Source organism: Pleurodeles waltl, chromosome 5 (genome assembly GCF_031143425.1).
Source record: "Pleurodeles waltl isolate 20211129_DDA chromosome 5, aPleWal1.hap1.20221129, whole genome shotgun sequence".
Classification (NCBI taxonomy): domain Eukaryota; kingdom Metazoa; phylum Chordata; class Amphibia; order Caudata; family Salamandridae; genus Pleurodeles; species Pleurodeles waltl.
Genome location: NC_090444.1, coordinates 203,420,097 through 203,435,473, shown reverse-complemented (window position 1 = coordinate 203,435,473; position 15,377 = coordinate 203,420,097). Strand labels below are relative to the sequence as shown.

Genomic DNA, 15,377 nt, shown 5'->3' with positions numbered 1-15,377 from the left:
ATGCAATTTGAGGAGCTCCCTCCTGTCCACGCTGTGGCCACCGATTCCCGGGTGCTGGTGTGCCCTTGACTGGTCAGGGAGGCCACCGTGTCTCTGCTGGGCGGTGGCCTGAGTAGCTGAACTGGCTGCAGGGGCTGTGAGGGCCCAAGCTGTGCCAGACCCACAGGCTGCCCGGGAGGCGCAGTGCCCAAGAAGGTGGACTGCACCTGACCTGGCTCTTTCAGGCCCAGTCTGCCTGATAGCAGCAGCTTGTGGCCCCGGATGCCACCTGCCTCAAATTCCCAGTGCCTCAGGCAGTGAGCGGCTGTCCCGGGCAGCGCTGAGCGGCCAGAGAGATACGGCCCCTCTCTGGGACCCAGAAGGGGTGGCGGAGCAGGCCACCTGCCTCTGGATGTCTCAGACACAGATGGCAGCCCTGTTGAAGGAAACTCAGGGGCCGATTCGGGCCCGGCGTGATCCTGGTTTTGGACGCTGGTCCTGGAGCGGCAGAGGTGGCATTGTGGGGGCAAAGGAGGAGCTGGAAACAGGGGTGCTTCATCGAGTGATTAGGACAGGGCTAACTTGCCTGCAGGAACAGTGCATCAGGCACTGGGCCCCCCATTGAGTATTTTGCTTTACTTGTCCTGTGCATGGGGGCTGGAATGTGTCCTGATGACCGGGGTCTGGCGGGGACGCCCAGTTGAGGGAGGCTGGTATTGATGGTCCCTGCCGGACTGCTGGGAGGTGCGCACACTGGACTTGGCCCCACACTCATATTCTGAGAACTGATTTGGCTGGCTGAAGAGCCCCTCCTGCTTCATGTTGGGTCGCAAGGGTGGACATGGCTGCTGGGGTCTGGTTGGGCCCTGTCTGGGTTGAGCACCTGGTGCCCAGGCCCACTTGAGGACCCTTCCCTTACCATCGGCTGCCTGTTCCTTCCAGACTCCTGGTGCCAGGTGCTGTGCCGCACTCCACTTAGATCCAACTGCTCGTGCTGCCCAGGCCCCCTGGTGCAAGCGGTTTGGCCCCTACCGGTATTCACTGTGGGGGAAGAGGGGTGTAGGGAATGGGCAAGAACCTCCCCAGTGTCAACACGACGAGAGGGCAGTGATCCGTTAGTCATAGCTGTTCCCGCTGCTTGATCCGCCATCGGTGCAGCGCCATGGGTCGTGGCAAAGGACAGCCCGGTCAAGCCAAAATGGACAGGTACACGTCCGTTGTTGGACGTGCATGGGGAGCATGGGGGGGAGATCAGGATGGTTCTACACCTGGTGGCAAAATATACGTCAGTCTTCAAGCTACTGCTAATTCCAAGGCCACCCTGGAAACAAAAATAGGGAGGTGGGTGCAGATATTTCTTTGCTGTGCCAGGATTTGCGCCAGAATGTGGAAATGGTTGCAGAAGCAAAATCCAGGAACTCAACTGTAGAAGACAAAGTCAAGCACCTCTCATCCGAAATGACCCGCTTGGCTCAAGATGCAAAACACCTGCAAGACAGCACAGAAGATGTGGAGGACACCGCTAAGCGCAATCATTCGCGCTTTGTAGGCTTCCCGGAGGACACAAAGGGGCAGTCTCCAGAGGACTTTCTGGAGCACTAGTTCAAGTCTTGGCTTGCACCCGACAGTCTTTTCACTTGCTTTGCCACTGAAATAGCGCACCTCTCCCTGGCCCAAAAGTCCCCCACACCCAGGGACCCCTCCTCGGCACATTTTTTTAATTATAAGGACCGCAATGCAATTCTTCAAGGAGCTCATCTTGCCAAAGAAATTTTGTTTCAATCGAGCCGCATCTTAATTCTTCCTACCTACACTCATATGGTGCAGACCATGCGGAAATACTTTGACCGAGTCAAGGCAAAACTCCACTTTATGCATATCTCTTACATGCTGCTGTACCTACCCAAATAACGGATCATCCACCAGTCCAAGACTGTCTTCTTTGACTCCCCAAGGGATGCTTGGACATGACTGACTGAGCGGCCCCCACTGAAGGCTAAGTACATGCCCCCATGGGGCCCTTCAGACTCGCCGCGGGCAACGAACCGTGCCCCGAAACCACCCCTCAGCTCCCGGTGGCGGTAGAGGTCTCACCGGCAGCTGGTGGGGTCTGAGGAAGAGGATGCGGCCTCTGACTCAGATGGATGAGGGGACAGTGGTGATCAGATCGGGGCCTCAGAGGCCTGACCAGTAATGGATCAATCTGCCCCCAAGCCCTCTGGTTGACTGTTCCAATGGTGTCTGAATACTGCATGCACGACAGCACCGCTATATCCTTAGACATTCTTTTCACGTGGATGGTCAGGGGTAGTGGGCGGGGCCCCAGCAGAACGCCTGCTTACTATCTCACCCTGAGGTTCATAGTTAGTTCTATGGTTCTGTTGGGAATGGGCAACAGAGGCTTCTTCCAGGAAGAAACATAGAGAGGGGGAGTTGTGGGGTGGGGGTGTATTTTTCTTGTTATATTGTTTTGTTTTAACTTTATTGACCTGCTCAGCCACCTCAGGTACCGTATAATACAGGGCACCATGGAAGGCATTGTCCACAATATTGTCAACCTCTATGTCCCGTCCACCCTGCGCCACTCCACAATGGTGGTTGTCAGGGAGTTGACTTTAGCTTCTCCCAAGGAGGACTATTATAGCTGGGCACTTCAATGATATTATGGCGAACAGAGACTGATTTAGCCCGAAGGGAGGAACTCAACAGTGTGGACAGAGCCTAGCATGGATCACAGACGTCTGTCGTTCGTGGAACCAGGGGTACACCAATGCCTCTGCGGGTCACAGGTCCATGTCCAGCATTGATTACATGAACCTACCGGTGGGAGAACCTTGCCCGATACACCGGGGCCAAAGTATTGCCGCACGAGCTGTCCGACCACGCTCCTGTCATGATTTGTTTTGGTACACCTCCTGGGGGAGACCACCCGTTCTGGCGCCTGAATGCCTGGTTCCTTGAGGATGAGAATTTGGTTGAAGTCCCCAGTACTGAAATTACTAATTTTCTTGGCTTAAATGAGGGTTCTGTAGAATCAGTGGGCATTCTGTGGGAAACTACAATGCGTAGATGAGGGGGGTAGCTCATTCCTATGTGCAGGGCGTTGAACATGATAAACTGTCTCAGATCACTGACTTATAATCTTCTATCCTGGCACACGACCAAGCAGTACCTCACATCCTTACTGATACTGACAGGTGCCAACTAGAGCTCAATAGACAATCTCTCCATCAGCTTAGTCTCAATGAATCCCAAAAGTGCAGGATAGCCTCGACGCGACGTGTTTCTGAATGGAGGGACAAGTCGAACAAACTGCTCCATTGGCTGGCCACGCACCAAGATGCATCTCGCATTACTCCCCGGATTTGTAGGGACTCCAGGGAATGGGGCATGAAATCCTCAGACAATGCAGAAGTGTTTGCTAAATATTATGAGGACCTGTCCGCGCCCAAACCTTGCCAGGCCCAGGAACTAGAGTGTCCCTTGGTTGCAGAGTTACCATAGCCTCATTTGTCAGCCTCACAGAGAGAGGGGCTGAAGAGTGCTATTACATGGAGGAGATTGGAACAGCCTTGTTGGACTTCAATCCCAGCAAAACACCAGGACCCGACGGGTACCCAATGGAGTTTTACCATAAGTTCAGCATTGACAACTCCACACCCCTCCTAGAGATGTTTGGCATGGCATGGCATGGCATGGTGATCACGCCACAATAGTAGTGCTGCCCAAACCCGGTCGGCAGCCCTCCTCTTATGCTGCCTTCAGGCTGATCTCCCTTCTCAATAGCAAAGTCAAGATCTATGCTAAAATCTTGGCCAAAGGGCTCCTGACTGCTATCTCCTCTCTCATACACCCGGACCAATAAGCGTTAATCTTGAGCCACAGCACCAGACATTGTATCGAACGGGTGTCGGTGGCCATGTCCTGAATTAAGGGACTGGCAGGCCCAGCGGCTCTCCTTTTAAAATCGGCTTTAAGAAGGCCTTCCACAATGTTGCTTGGCCCCCTCTGGAGGATACACTGAGCCACATGGGCTTTGGGGAGCGATTCCGCTCTTATGTCAGGGTCCTGTATGTGCAACCGACCTCTAGAGTACGTCTCAATGGTGTGTTGTCACATGAGTTCTGGGTCCGGCAGGGCACCTGTCAGGAATGCCCACTCTCCCTGCTACTGTTTGTCTTGGTTATTGAACCCTTGTTGACAGGGGTGAGATTCAACAAGTACATTTGGGGCTTTGACTGGGGTCTTGCACAGGAGGGCCGAATCGCCCTGTATGCGGATGATGTGCTGTTGTTCATGTCCCGACCAGCCGACACTGGCCTCAGGGTCCTCCCGATACTACAGCTCTATAGAGAGGCGTCAGGCCTAGGCATCAATTGGAGCAAGTCTCTACTGGTCCCACTACAGAGAGATCATCAAGACTAAGACTGGCAAAATCAGATCCCAATCAGACAAATCAGCTTCCATTATTTGAGGACTCACATTTACTGGGAGCCAGGCCTTACCTGGAGCCGGAGTTTGGGCTCCATGATGTGCAAGGCCCGGGAGGACATGAAGTGCTGGGCTGCTCTTCCTCTGGACGTCATGGGCAGAGAGGCACTCTTTAAAATTCAGATTCTACCAAGACTTCTTTCTGTCCTGCAGAACTATCCAGAACTTATCCCTCAGGCGTGGTTTGATAGCATACAGGGGAATGGGGAGAATGTTCATTTGGGTAGGAGGCCCGTCAAGGGTGGCCTTCCGAAAATGAACCAGAGCGGCATACAACAGTGCCCTAGCCATGGCTGACGTAAGGCTTTATTACTGGGGCGGCCCAGCTCCTCCCTATTAATGATTGGCTGCACAGAGGGAGGGAACAAACCAGCATATAGTGGGGAATCGGCCCTCTCAGGCTTGACAAGGTAATGGTGATCCTCTATGGAGACCCTATTCCTGATGGGCTTCCTGAGGTTACTCAAGTGGTGTTACGTGCATGGCAGGCAGTGCTTCGTTGGACTGCGTGGCATCATAGGTTTACTCAGGAGACTCCACAGTAGGGCGGAAAATGGTTGGGTCAAATGGCGTCACTGGAGGGATTTTGTGGGTGGGACAGCATAGGGATTTCAAAATTGGGGGACATCTGGAGAGGAGACCACATAAGGCCCTTTGAGGACCTTAAAACTGACTTCAGCATGCCGTCCTCCCAGTTTTTTCCAAAACTGGCAGCTCCAACATGCCCACTCCACTTACCGTTCTGTGCTACAGGACGTACGGGAATACAGCCCTCTAGAATGTAAGCTCCTAATGGGTCACATGGGCAAGGGTAGGGTGTCCTATATTTAATGCTTGTTGGTGATACACTTCCTCGAGACACTTGAGACCCTGAGGCAGAGATGGGAGGGCAGAGGTGGCGAGTTGGACAAGGCCAACTGGAGGGATGCATGTATAGCCCCATTCACATAGACGATGTCAGCGAGACTATGATTGGTGCAGTTCAAGTTACTCTATCAGGCTTACCCAACACCCATGCGGTTTTGGCGGGCGGGGACTCCTCGGAGTGCCACAAGTGTCATGCTACACCTGGTGACTTTTTTTATATGGTGTGGAGATGCCCTATCATACAATCCCATTGGAAAACCCTCCTGGGGATCCTTTTGATAGTCACTGGGACCCCTATTGTCTTGCTTTCCTGGGTATTATGGAGGATGCGGGTGGCATCTGCAGTGCTAGGTCAGTGACTGGATTGCGTATCCTGCATGCCAAACACAACATACCTCACCACTGGACATCCCATGCATAGCCTCCCCTTGGAGGAGGGGCATGGGTTGGTGTGGGAAACATGAAGAACTGATTTACAAAGTTAGAGGTTGCCCTTAAAAATTTCTAAAGGTGTGAGGTAAATGGTGGGATTACAATGGACTGATGGGTTAGTTTTTTCCGTGCGAGCATTCTGCAAGACGTTTTGTTTTGTTAGTTCTGGTTGAGGTGTGTCTTGTGGTGGCAGGGAGAAACGGAATGACTCTCTTATACTCCGAAATGTACTGTATATGGCTGATGCTTGGCAAGTTAAATCAATAAGGTTTTTCCATTTAAAAAAAAAGTCTAATGTTCTAGCTAAAGACTCATGTGTTCACCTTCCTTTCAGGTTTTCTCAAACTACACATACACTTCAGCAGAACAAAAACAGTTAAACACTCACTACTAGAGGATAAGGGCCAATGCAAATAGTGTAAACCAAGCAGTGGCGGCCTGTCCTTTAGGGCAGAGGGGCCACGCCTCCCCCACCTTTTGCCCTCATGAAGAGTGTCAGTCAGGCTGAACAAAGGTCAGCCTGATAGACACTCTCCATGTTCAGCTCAGGCAGCCAGGAGCAGACATGCGTGATTTGCGCAGACTCCTGGCTGCCTGAGCTGAACTTTGCTGGGCTGAGGAGGTCACAGCTCCTGTGAGCGTGACCTCCTCGGCTCAGCAAAGGTGCCTCGAGGCCCTCCCCTGGGTGACGAGGAAAGCGTCACTAATTGACACTCTCCCTGGGCGCTTCAGGTTTAAGCCCTGAAGTGCCCTGGGCGAGTGTCAATCAGTGACACTTCGTCACAGAGTGGGGTGGGGTCAGCAGTCTCACTGACCCCATCCTACTCTGTGACGAGGCTGGGACTGCTGCCTTCCCTCATTGGCTGACCTAAGGTCAGCCAATGAGGGAAGGCAGCAGTCCCAACCCTCCTGGGACCTGGAAGCTGAAGGGAGTGGGGGGGGGAGTGGGGGGGGGGGGGGGGGGGGTTGTGTGTGTGTGTGTGTGTGTGTGTGTGTGTGTGTGTGTGTGTGTGTGTGTGTGTGTGTGTGTGTGTGTGTGTGTGTGTGTGTGTGTGTGTGTGTGTGTGTGTGTGTGTGTGTGTGTGTGTGTGTGTGTGTGTGTGTGTGTGTGTGTGTGTGTGTGTGTGTGTGTGTGTGTGTGTGTGTGTGTGTAAAAGAATGAGTGCGTGCGATCTTTTAAAATGAATGTTTGGTGCGTGCGTGCATGTTTGAATGGTATGAGTGTTGTTAATGGATGTGCGTGCGTGTCTGTGTGTGAAAGAACGAGTGAGTGTGTGTGTGTCCCGCCCGCCCCCCTCCCTCCCTCCTAAAGCTGCCGGCTGCCACTGAAACCAAGTTCAGATGACTAGCCCCATTTGGAAACATAATGACTGAGGAGTTTGGACCTGTTGTAAGAAAAGACTGGTTGCAAAAGAGTGGTTACAAATTGTGCACCAACTTTGTGCTATGCAATTCATGTATAAATCATTCGCATCACAATTTCCAATAGTAGCAGCAGGCAGAACAACCTTCCTAATGAATGTTAATTAGGCAGGTCACCATTTAATATAAGGATGGTGTTCTTGAAGGAACAGCTGACAACAATCCCTGTGTTTGTACTGCCAAATGAGAAACTTTTTTTAAGCAGACCGTCTAAAATCATGTTTAGGAACACAACGAAGGCGAAGTACGCAGAGGTCCTTTGTACTACTGGGCTTTCTCCTCCCTCCCACCCTACATACCCCCAGGTAATCCAATACGATTCCCAAAGGGGAGACTGGTAAATAAGGACAGTTTCAATTTTGCTAATCTGTTACCACCTCCTTTGAGGAGCCAGTAACAATTCAATTATTTGTAACCACAAGTGCAGTCACAAACCATTAATACATACAATTCCAAATCACAATTAGGAGGAGACACCCCTTTCAAGCCAGTTCCTAACTGTGATTAAGAATGGGTAAATCCATTCTGCAAGTCTAAAATGCTGTTCTGATTCGTACAATGAGTGTATTAGCTAGTACAAAGCCAATTTGTGGTCACAGGCCCTGTGATTTTGTCAATCACAGGTGTACAACCACAAAATGGATTTGTACATATGGCCCATACTTCTCCTAGCTTTCCTCCCCTTTTATCAGAAGTTTAAAATTCCCTACACAATTAACCATGCCAAGCCCAGTGCTGCAGTCTGAAATACTGGAATCTGCAGAGACAGGTGTACAATACTAGCTCAAATGGAATCAAGGAAGAGTGATTGAACAGTGTCCTTCCACTGGCTACTCAAAGCCACCCCCTACACTTATTATAGAACTATATACACTGAAGCACATTGGCCCATTGCCGTGAGGGGCCCATTGCAGCCCAAGTTTTACTGTCTATGACTTGATAGCTATGGGTTCTCCTTAAATAGAACCCATGAAACCCATGCTCCATACAGCTGAAAACTCTGAATTAATGTCTTACATATACACAAGCAGAAGCCCCCCACCTATCAGTGACCTACCAAATATTATTAAGGAGAACATCAAATGAGAGAGGTTATAAATTGCAATACAACCTTTTGTACACAAGTAATTACTTGTATGTGCACATTCAATGTAAGGTTGACAGTAAACCTCTCAGAGGAGTTCTACAAGGAACATATAGGTGTCACACTAAAAATCCAACTGTGGTGCATGTCTAACTCTACACAACTTAATTAACAACTTTGCAAAATAAAATTTGTTGGAATTTTCAAGATGAAGCCTTACAAAAGGAAAGGGAACAAACTAACGTTCGGAACATTAATTTTATGTCTACATACATATGTGGAAAAGGGCCTTAATTTAGCTATGGAAATGCCAAATATGTCTCTATACTGGGTGCTTAGTCAAAAGAAAAGCTGAATTCACTAATAATATAATGCTGTGATTAAAAATAACAGGAGGACAAGAAAAATTAATCAATGTTCAATTCAAATGGGGTACAAGTTAGAAAAAAAGACTGGTTCAAAAATTAATATAATTCAAGAATACTGTTCAAGCACATGTAGTGTTAAATCAAGCGGTGATTTTTATGTGCAAAAAGGTATTTAAACTTATAGACATGATTCCACAGCATTCAGAAACGAGACAACAGATTATTTATTTTTTTATTTTTTTTAGTTCTTAGTATGTTCACTTTTTGTAATATGAACAAATTCTGAATAGCTGGATTATTAGTTAAGAAACGGAGTAATAAAAATGGACATAATATCAACCATAACCCTAACATTGCACTCACTCACATCAATGATAACAGTGTGGCTGCTATGTCAAACAAAGAAATTTAACAATTGGAATGGAAATTATATTTTATCTCAAGTGAGAGATTTTGACATTTGGATGTTACAGTGCTAGGATTATTAGAACATTATCACAATTTTAAAAAATTGCGCAATCACGGTAAAGAAGTATGAGAAACGAGAGTGTAATGTCTGCTTCATAACACTCCAAAGAAGTACCGCCTAGATGTGAAAGGGATAAAGCAGAAGGTGATGACTGGTGTAATGGTGTCAGCTACATACAGACAACTGATTTTGAATGTCGCTAATAATGGTTGACTATTCTTTTTTCCCCCAATAAAAAAAAAAGACTCTAAATCACTGCAATAACAACGTAAGGAAGGAATAAGAAACTAAATTATAGTAGGATTGTAGTGTGGTGTATTGCACATTTCTGTAACATCTTGCTATCATTCGTCAGTCAGAGATCCACATCTGTTAAATCATTATTTCTGTGAGAAAACAACATGGTGGTGCACACCCACCAAATCCCACACTACATCATCCCAGTATTTTGTGTGATTTCTTTTCCTTTTATTAAAAAACATATATTTTTATTAATATTTATGATATCAGAAAACGAGGTAGGCATATTGTCAATTTTTCTATTAATATATCCCACAATAACGATAATACAGGCCATTACAGTATTGTAATGTTAATCAGATATCAGTATACAAAATTTGAAACACAGCATTACATAGTTATCTAATCTTAAGCATCACTCTCATGGATAACATGGTGTTCTGAGTGGAGAGAGAAAAAGGGTCAGGGAGGGAATATACATGACCAGAAATAGGAGTCAAGGAGGGAATATACATCACCAGAAATAGGAGAAGAGGTTATTTCAAAGGGATTTGCTCAGTACTCATATTTATCCATAATAATGCAAAGGAAAGCACAGCTGTGAAGTATTTAAAATAGGTAGGCTACCTACGTAGACTAGTTTGGTAAATGTACCATATTGAGAAGCTTGATTTGTTTATATATTTTGCCACTCCCTTAAACACACAGGCTGACACAACAAGCAGGCAGACTGCAAAATGACAACTGTTTTGTAATAAATTTCAACCAACTTCCTAAAAAAATTGTATTCTAAATTCGCTTTGTGATAAAAATCACTCCAGCAGCCAGTCACTCAATCTATGAGCCTTTTATCTAAGGAATGAACAGTAAGCAGTATCAAAAAATTGGTATACACACCTGGTACTCTCTTGTTGCAGATGGGAAACATTAGGCACATAGAACATGACACCAAAAAAAAGCAAGTATTCGTTGGCAAATTTGTCGAGCTGCTTCTTGAGAGGTTTTTGCAGATCTACCCAGCGCTGATGGTGGGCCTTGCTGAAGAACCAGAGGCCAAAGTAAAGTGTCTGGAGAAGAAAATGGGAAATAGCAGTCAACAGTTTTATTCCATTACATCAAAGAATACCCAGAGAAACCATTATTTTTTAGCATAGGCCACAAAACTCTGCGGTATTTTCCACAACGAGCAGAGCACAGCCATTTGTATCAATTAAAAGGAACAGGTAATCCATGACCACTACTATTCCTTCAGTTTCACAATCAAATGATCGGCATAATGCAAAGTAAAGTGGCTCATTGACATAACTGATATTTACATATATTTCAATCATGCAAACCAAGCGGAGTAGCAATATGATGTAGATTAATTTAGGGGTTACAGGTCGTATTTACAATTTCAGGCAGAGGATGAGTATGTGATTTGCTCAGTATCACACAATTTGCAGGGAAGAGCCAGATGAAGTATTGCAACCCAGGCACCCAGGAGAAAAAAAACTGTTTTTCTTAGTGCAAAGCAAATTATGGGAGGTCAGAGGCTTCATCCATCAAGCTCAAACTTAAATGCCTGGCTGAAGTCATGAATAAAATCTGAAAAGATTTTATTTTTATTGTGTAGCAACAACATACCTTTAAATGAAAGCACTTAATTAAAAAAACAAGCAGGACTTTTCTTGTAACTGTAATCATCACCCTTGCACAGCGGCCTTTAGATAATGTACATCTGCCTCAGGGGATAGCCAACGCCAGGGTGTCTTTTACTCCAAATGATCCAATACTAAGTACCATTCCAACAGAACCTTCTGTGCAACTGTTCATATTTAGGACTGATGTGTGAAGATAATCCAGGAACTTAAGGCTTGCCCCTTGTATTAATAAATAAGGCAGCAGAAGACTGCAGTGCCCAATGTTTATCAGTTAAATTGATTCACTCTCTTCAGAGTTGCATTAAGTCCCAAAAATAGAAGTATCGCAAAATCCAGCAGAAATACCTAATCTGACAAACATACAAATTGTCAATCTAGCACGTTCTAGGCCAGGAGATGCAAAAACCAACAAGGGCCCCTGGCAGTCAGAAAACAACAATGTATTGAAAGCTTCTGGGTTTATAGTTGAAGGAAATTTGGGATGGTGTCGGCAGGTGTAGCCCACATGTTCTGTGGCTAGCACATGATCTCCAGCCCCTCCCCATCACTGCAGTCCGGGCTTAAGATGCTGCAACAGGACCTGCTGATGAAGGTTTTGTGAAGTGGAGGGGGGCGTTGGAGTCTGCAGAGGCTGCCCATTTATGGCAGAGAGGACTATGGGGTGTATCTAGTGTGACCGTAACGAGCCAGAGACGGTGCACAATTAATCCCTCGGAGACGCTGAAGCTCATGTAGCGCAGCAAGAAGTACTGTCCTCATGCATGATTAGGGAGAAGCTGGAGCTGAACGCTGGAGGGTGTGTGACGAAGTCAGACGGGCTAGGGACGCTGAAAATTTAGTCATGCTGCCCTTCATGGGCTTTTTTCTCAATGGTGTTTGCTGGCAGTCAGAAGTGGGTACTGCTAGCCGTGAGGAGTCGGGGTAAGGTAGATTATTGCCTCTGTTTGCTGCTTAGCAAGCTGACAGCTGTTGCAGTTCTATTGTAACTTTATTGCGTTGCAGTAATTGCAAAGCAGAAGTAGAGGAGAAGCAGAGCATATTGGCTAAAACTCAAGCAGCTCTTCATGTGGTCTGGGGTGGACAAGGAACTGTGCTTAGATGTTCTGCAAAAACTCCATTAATGTAAGAGGAAGCTGCACTCCTAGACTATGGCTACTGACATTTCAAACTCTTCTCCTACTCTGGGGCTAAGAGGGCAAGGAGATGCAAGCAAAGTCGGCTGCTGCCCGGGCAAATCGCAGTGTCCAGTTTAGAACAATCTACCACTATTGGAGCTCTGTCAGAGACTCAGATACCACTATCCCTGCCAGGCTCTGGTTCTGCCCTTGTTGCACCATCTGTTCAGAGTCTATCACTGTCATCTAGCGTAGAATCAGACTGAAGCTTGCACGATGTCCTTTGGTCTGAGACCGCTGAAGGATCGCAGTCCTCAAAGCAGCAGGGTCAGCAGCACGAACAGAAGCAGGAGGTTGGGGGAGTTTGGAGCCAGTTTTGACTAGGATGTTAAAGGCATGCTTAATACAATTTTGGCTGAGATCAGGGAATTAAGGGCCTCACAGGCATTTGAAATCACTGTATGAGAGACAGTCTAAAATTGAAGAATGTACATCACAACTTCCAGAAAGACTGAAGGAAGCAGAGTCCAGGATATCTGAACCTGAAGATAAAGTTGTCACTATGCAGAAAGAAGTTCGCCAATTTCAAAAGCCAAGATGTCTCTTGGAAAACATGAGCAAGGAGCTAGAAAACCACACGCGATGCACTAACTTGCACATAGTGAGAGTACCGGTGGAGTGAGAGGGACAATCACCCCCAAATGGGTGGACTCGTTTAATAAAACAACAATGCTGCCTGAGTATTCTGGGGACTTAACTATAAAAAGGGCTCATCAAGTTCCGGCCCGACGTTCTCCTAGCTCAAAATTTCCATGTACCATATTGGTCAAATTCTCAGATTATCAAACTAAAGAGCTAATTTTGGCCGCAGCAATTGAGAGAAAACAGTTTTCAATTCTGGAGACACTTCATTGCTGCATTTTTTCTGACATGTCAGCTTCAGCTCAGAAAATTCACCCAGGATTTCCCGCCGCACCACGGCAGGTGGGAAATCCTTCTCCTTCCTGGCGGCCAAGACATGGAATTCCCTCCCCACCAACCTCAGGACCACCCAGGACCACCTCGCATTCCGGAGGCAACTCAAGACCTGGCTCTTTAAGCAGCAGCAACTCCCTCCCCCTAGCGCCTTGAGACCCTCACGGGTGAGTAGCGCGCTTTATAAATGTTTTTTGATTTGATTTGATTCAGCGGATCGTGGTAGAAGAGATATTGGAAAAATGCTAGATTCATCAAGAGCACAGGGTGCCCAGACATCCATAGTGCAACAGCAGAAGCTGAAAGTGTTGGTAATGGGGCAGTTCCATGTGTTCCCTAGCCTTGGAGAGCCTCAGGAGTTTTTGCAGAAGATTTTGAATACGTAATTAATAATGCATAATGAATGCATTCCTTCTTTTTTCTCTCTCTTCTATTTTCTTTCATTGATATCTTCAATATTTGATCCATGCTTGGGCGGTGGGTGTTTGTACGTTTCATGTGTGCAGTTGGGTGCAAAGTCATTACCCCCTGGTTTCTTGGGGAATCGAGGAGGAGGGTATTGTGGGCAATCTCCCCTGCCTCAGAGGATTTGGGTGTTTTTGGGGTCACTCAAGGGTTTTCAGATTTTTTGGGTGGGGTTTGGTGTAGTAAATTGAGCAGGCTTGAAGCAGGGTTTACACTGTTGGGAGTGAGTGATACAGGGACATCATTAGCAAGCAAGAGTTAACTTTGTGAGAGGAGCGATGCAGGGGCATTACCAGCCAGCAAGAGGTACCTTTGTAATGGGATGTGAAATCAGATTTATATCCTGCAATGTAAATGGCGTGTCAAATAGACAGAAATATGGAGGGCTGATTAGATGGATGGGTTACTGTTCCCCGGATGTACTATTTCTACAAGAAACCAATCTCAAGAACAACTCCCCAAATATCCATATTCCTAAGCAGTATCCTGGAGCCTATTTTGCTTCGGCTGATCTTGCAGTAAGGGGGGTGGCGATTAAGTTGGGTAAGGGGCTTGACTAGGTGGTTAGTGATGTAAGCAGAGATCCACAGGACAGATGGCTATAGCTTAAGGTTGTTGCAAATGGGGTTCCCTTAAATCTGGTTGACTTATGTGCCTCCGTCTTTGATGAAACAGATTCATTGCTGCAGATTAATAATATTGCTATGGAGCAGTGGGACCATTAATTAGAGGAGGTGATTTTAACTTCATGCATGAGTTAGCCTTGGATACTTAAACAACTCAAGCCCCATTCTAAAAGCGTCATGAATACTCTTAAGCATGATTTTCAATAATCGATCAATTGAGGTGCAACCATCCAGGCATTTGTCAGTATACTTGCTTTTCACAGCAGTACCACACTGCCTCACGCATTGATTTTTTTTAGCTTCCCATCCTCTTAAGAGGACGGGTTCTTATATATGAGCTAACTTCTTTTCCGATCATGTTGGTTTCTGTCACAGTGGTGCTGGAGGCACCAAGGGGTGAAAGGCCAAGGAAGCAGCTGGACCAGAAATTTCTATCAAATTATGATTGGTTCATCAACACGAGGCAAAATATCCAGGACTATTTCCAGTTAAATAGGGGCACGGCCTCAATGTTTTCTGTCTGGGAAGTCTTTAAGGCTGCAGTAAGGGGTCAGATTATTGCTTATAAGACACAGCAAATACATAGAGCGCAGAGAGCAAATAACTCGGCTGCAATCTGCAGTAGACAGAGCCCTACAGATTAAGAATAGGTATTGAGGTGTCCCTTACCCTCCTACAGAGAACTATCCTGAAAGATCTAAGCAAAAGTTGAGGTAATCAGTAGATCCAGGGCCACTGCAACTGTACCACCAGCAATTATATGAAGAGAGTCAATCGATCAGGAAATTCTTGGCCTGGGGTTCACGGGTGAGGTGGGAAGCTGTGTTTTTGGGGGAATTACAAAATCCTGCAATAGGAGAAATAGTCTTGGAAAAGGCAAAGGTCTTCCAAGTTTTCTTACAGCACTATAAAGCTGTATACGAAACTAGCTATGCAACCTCGAAGCCAAGCATATCCCAACACTTTCAATTCATGCGATTACCGCATCTGCTGAATTCTCAGGCTGAAAAGCTTTTCCCTACCATATCTGAGGCTGAGGCACAAGAAGTTCTTGCCACCATACTAAGTGGAAAAGCTAGTGGCTATGATGGCTTTATGGACAAATTTTATATAACTTTTGCAACTGATCTAGTACCTTTTTTGACCAATCTGTTTAGATTTGTAAAGAATGGTGGTGAAGTCCCTTCTCTTTTTAAGAAGT

The 15,377-nt window shown here is 46.6% G+C and overlaps 1 protein-coding gene across 1 annotated transcript in view; it reads right to left on the bottom strand.

Annotated features, from left to right (window-relative positions):
* The window catches only part of PTPN14 (protein tyrosine phosphatase non-receptor type 14), a 395,238-nt gene that overhangs the window by 232,451 nt on the left and 147,410 nt on the right, over positions 1-15,377 (bottom strand). The window contains exon 3 of the mRNA XM_069233899.1: positions 10,250-10,419. Coding sequence (XP_069090000.1) covers positions 10,250-10,419 — 170 coding nt within the window. The remainder of the gene's footprint in view (positions 1-10,249; positions 10,420-15,377) is intronic.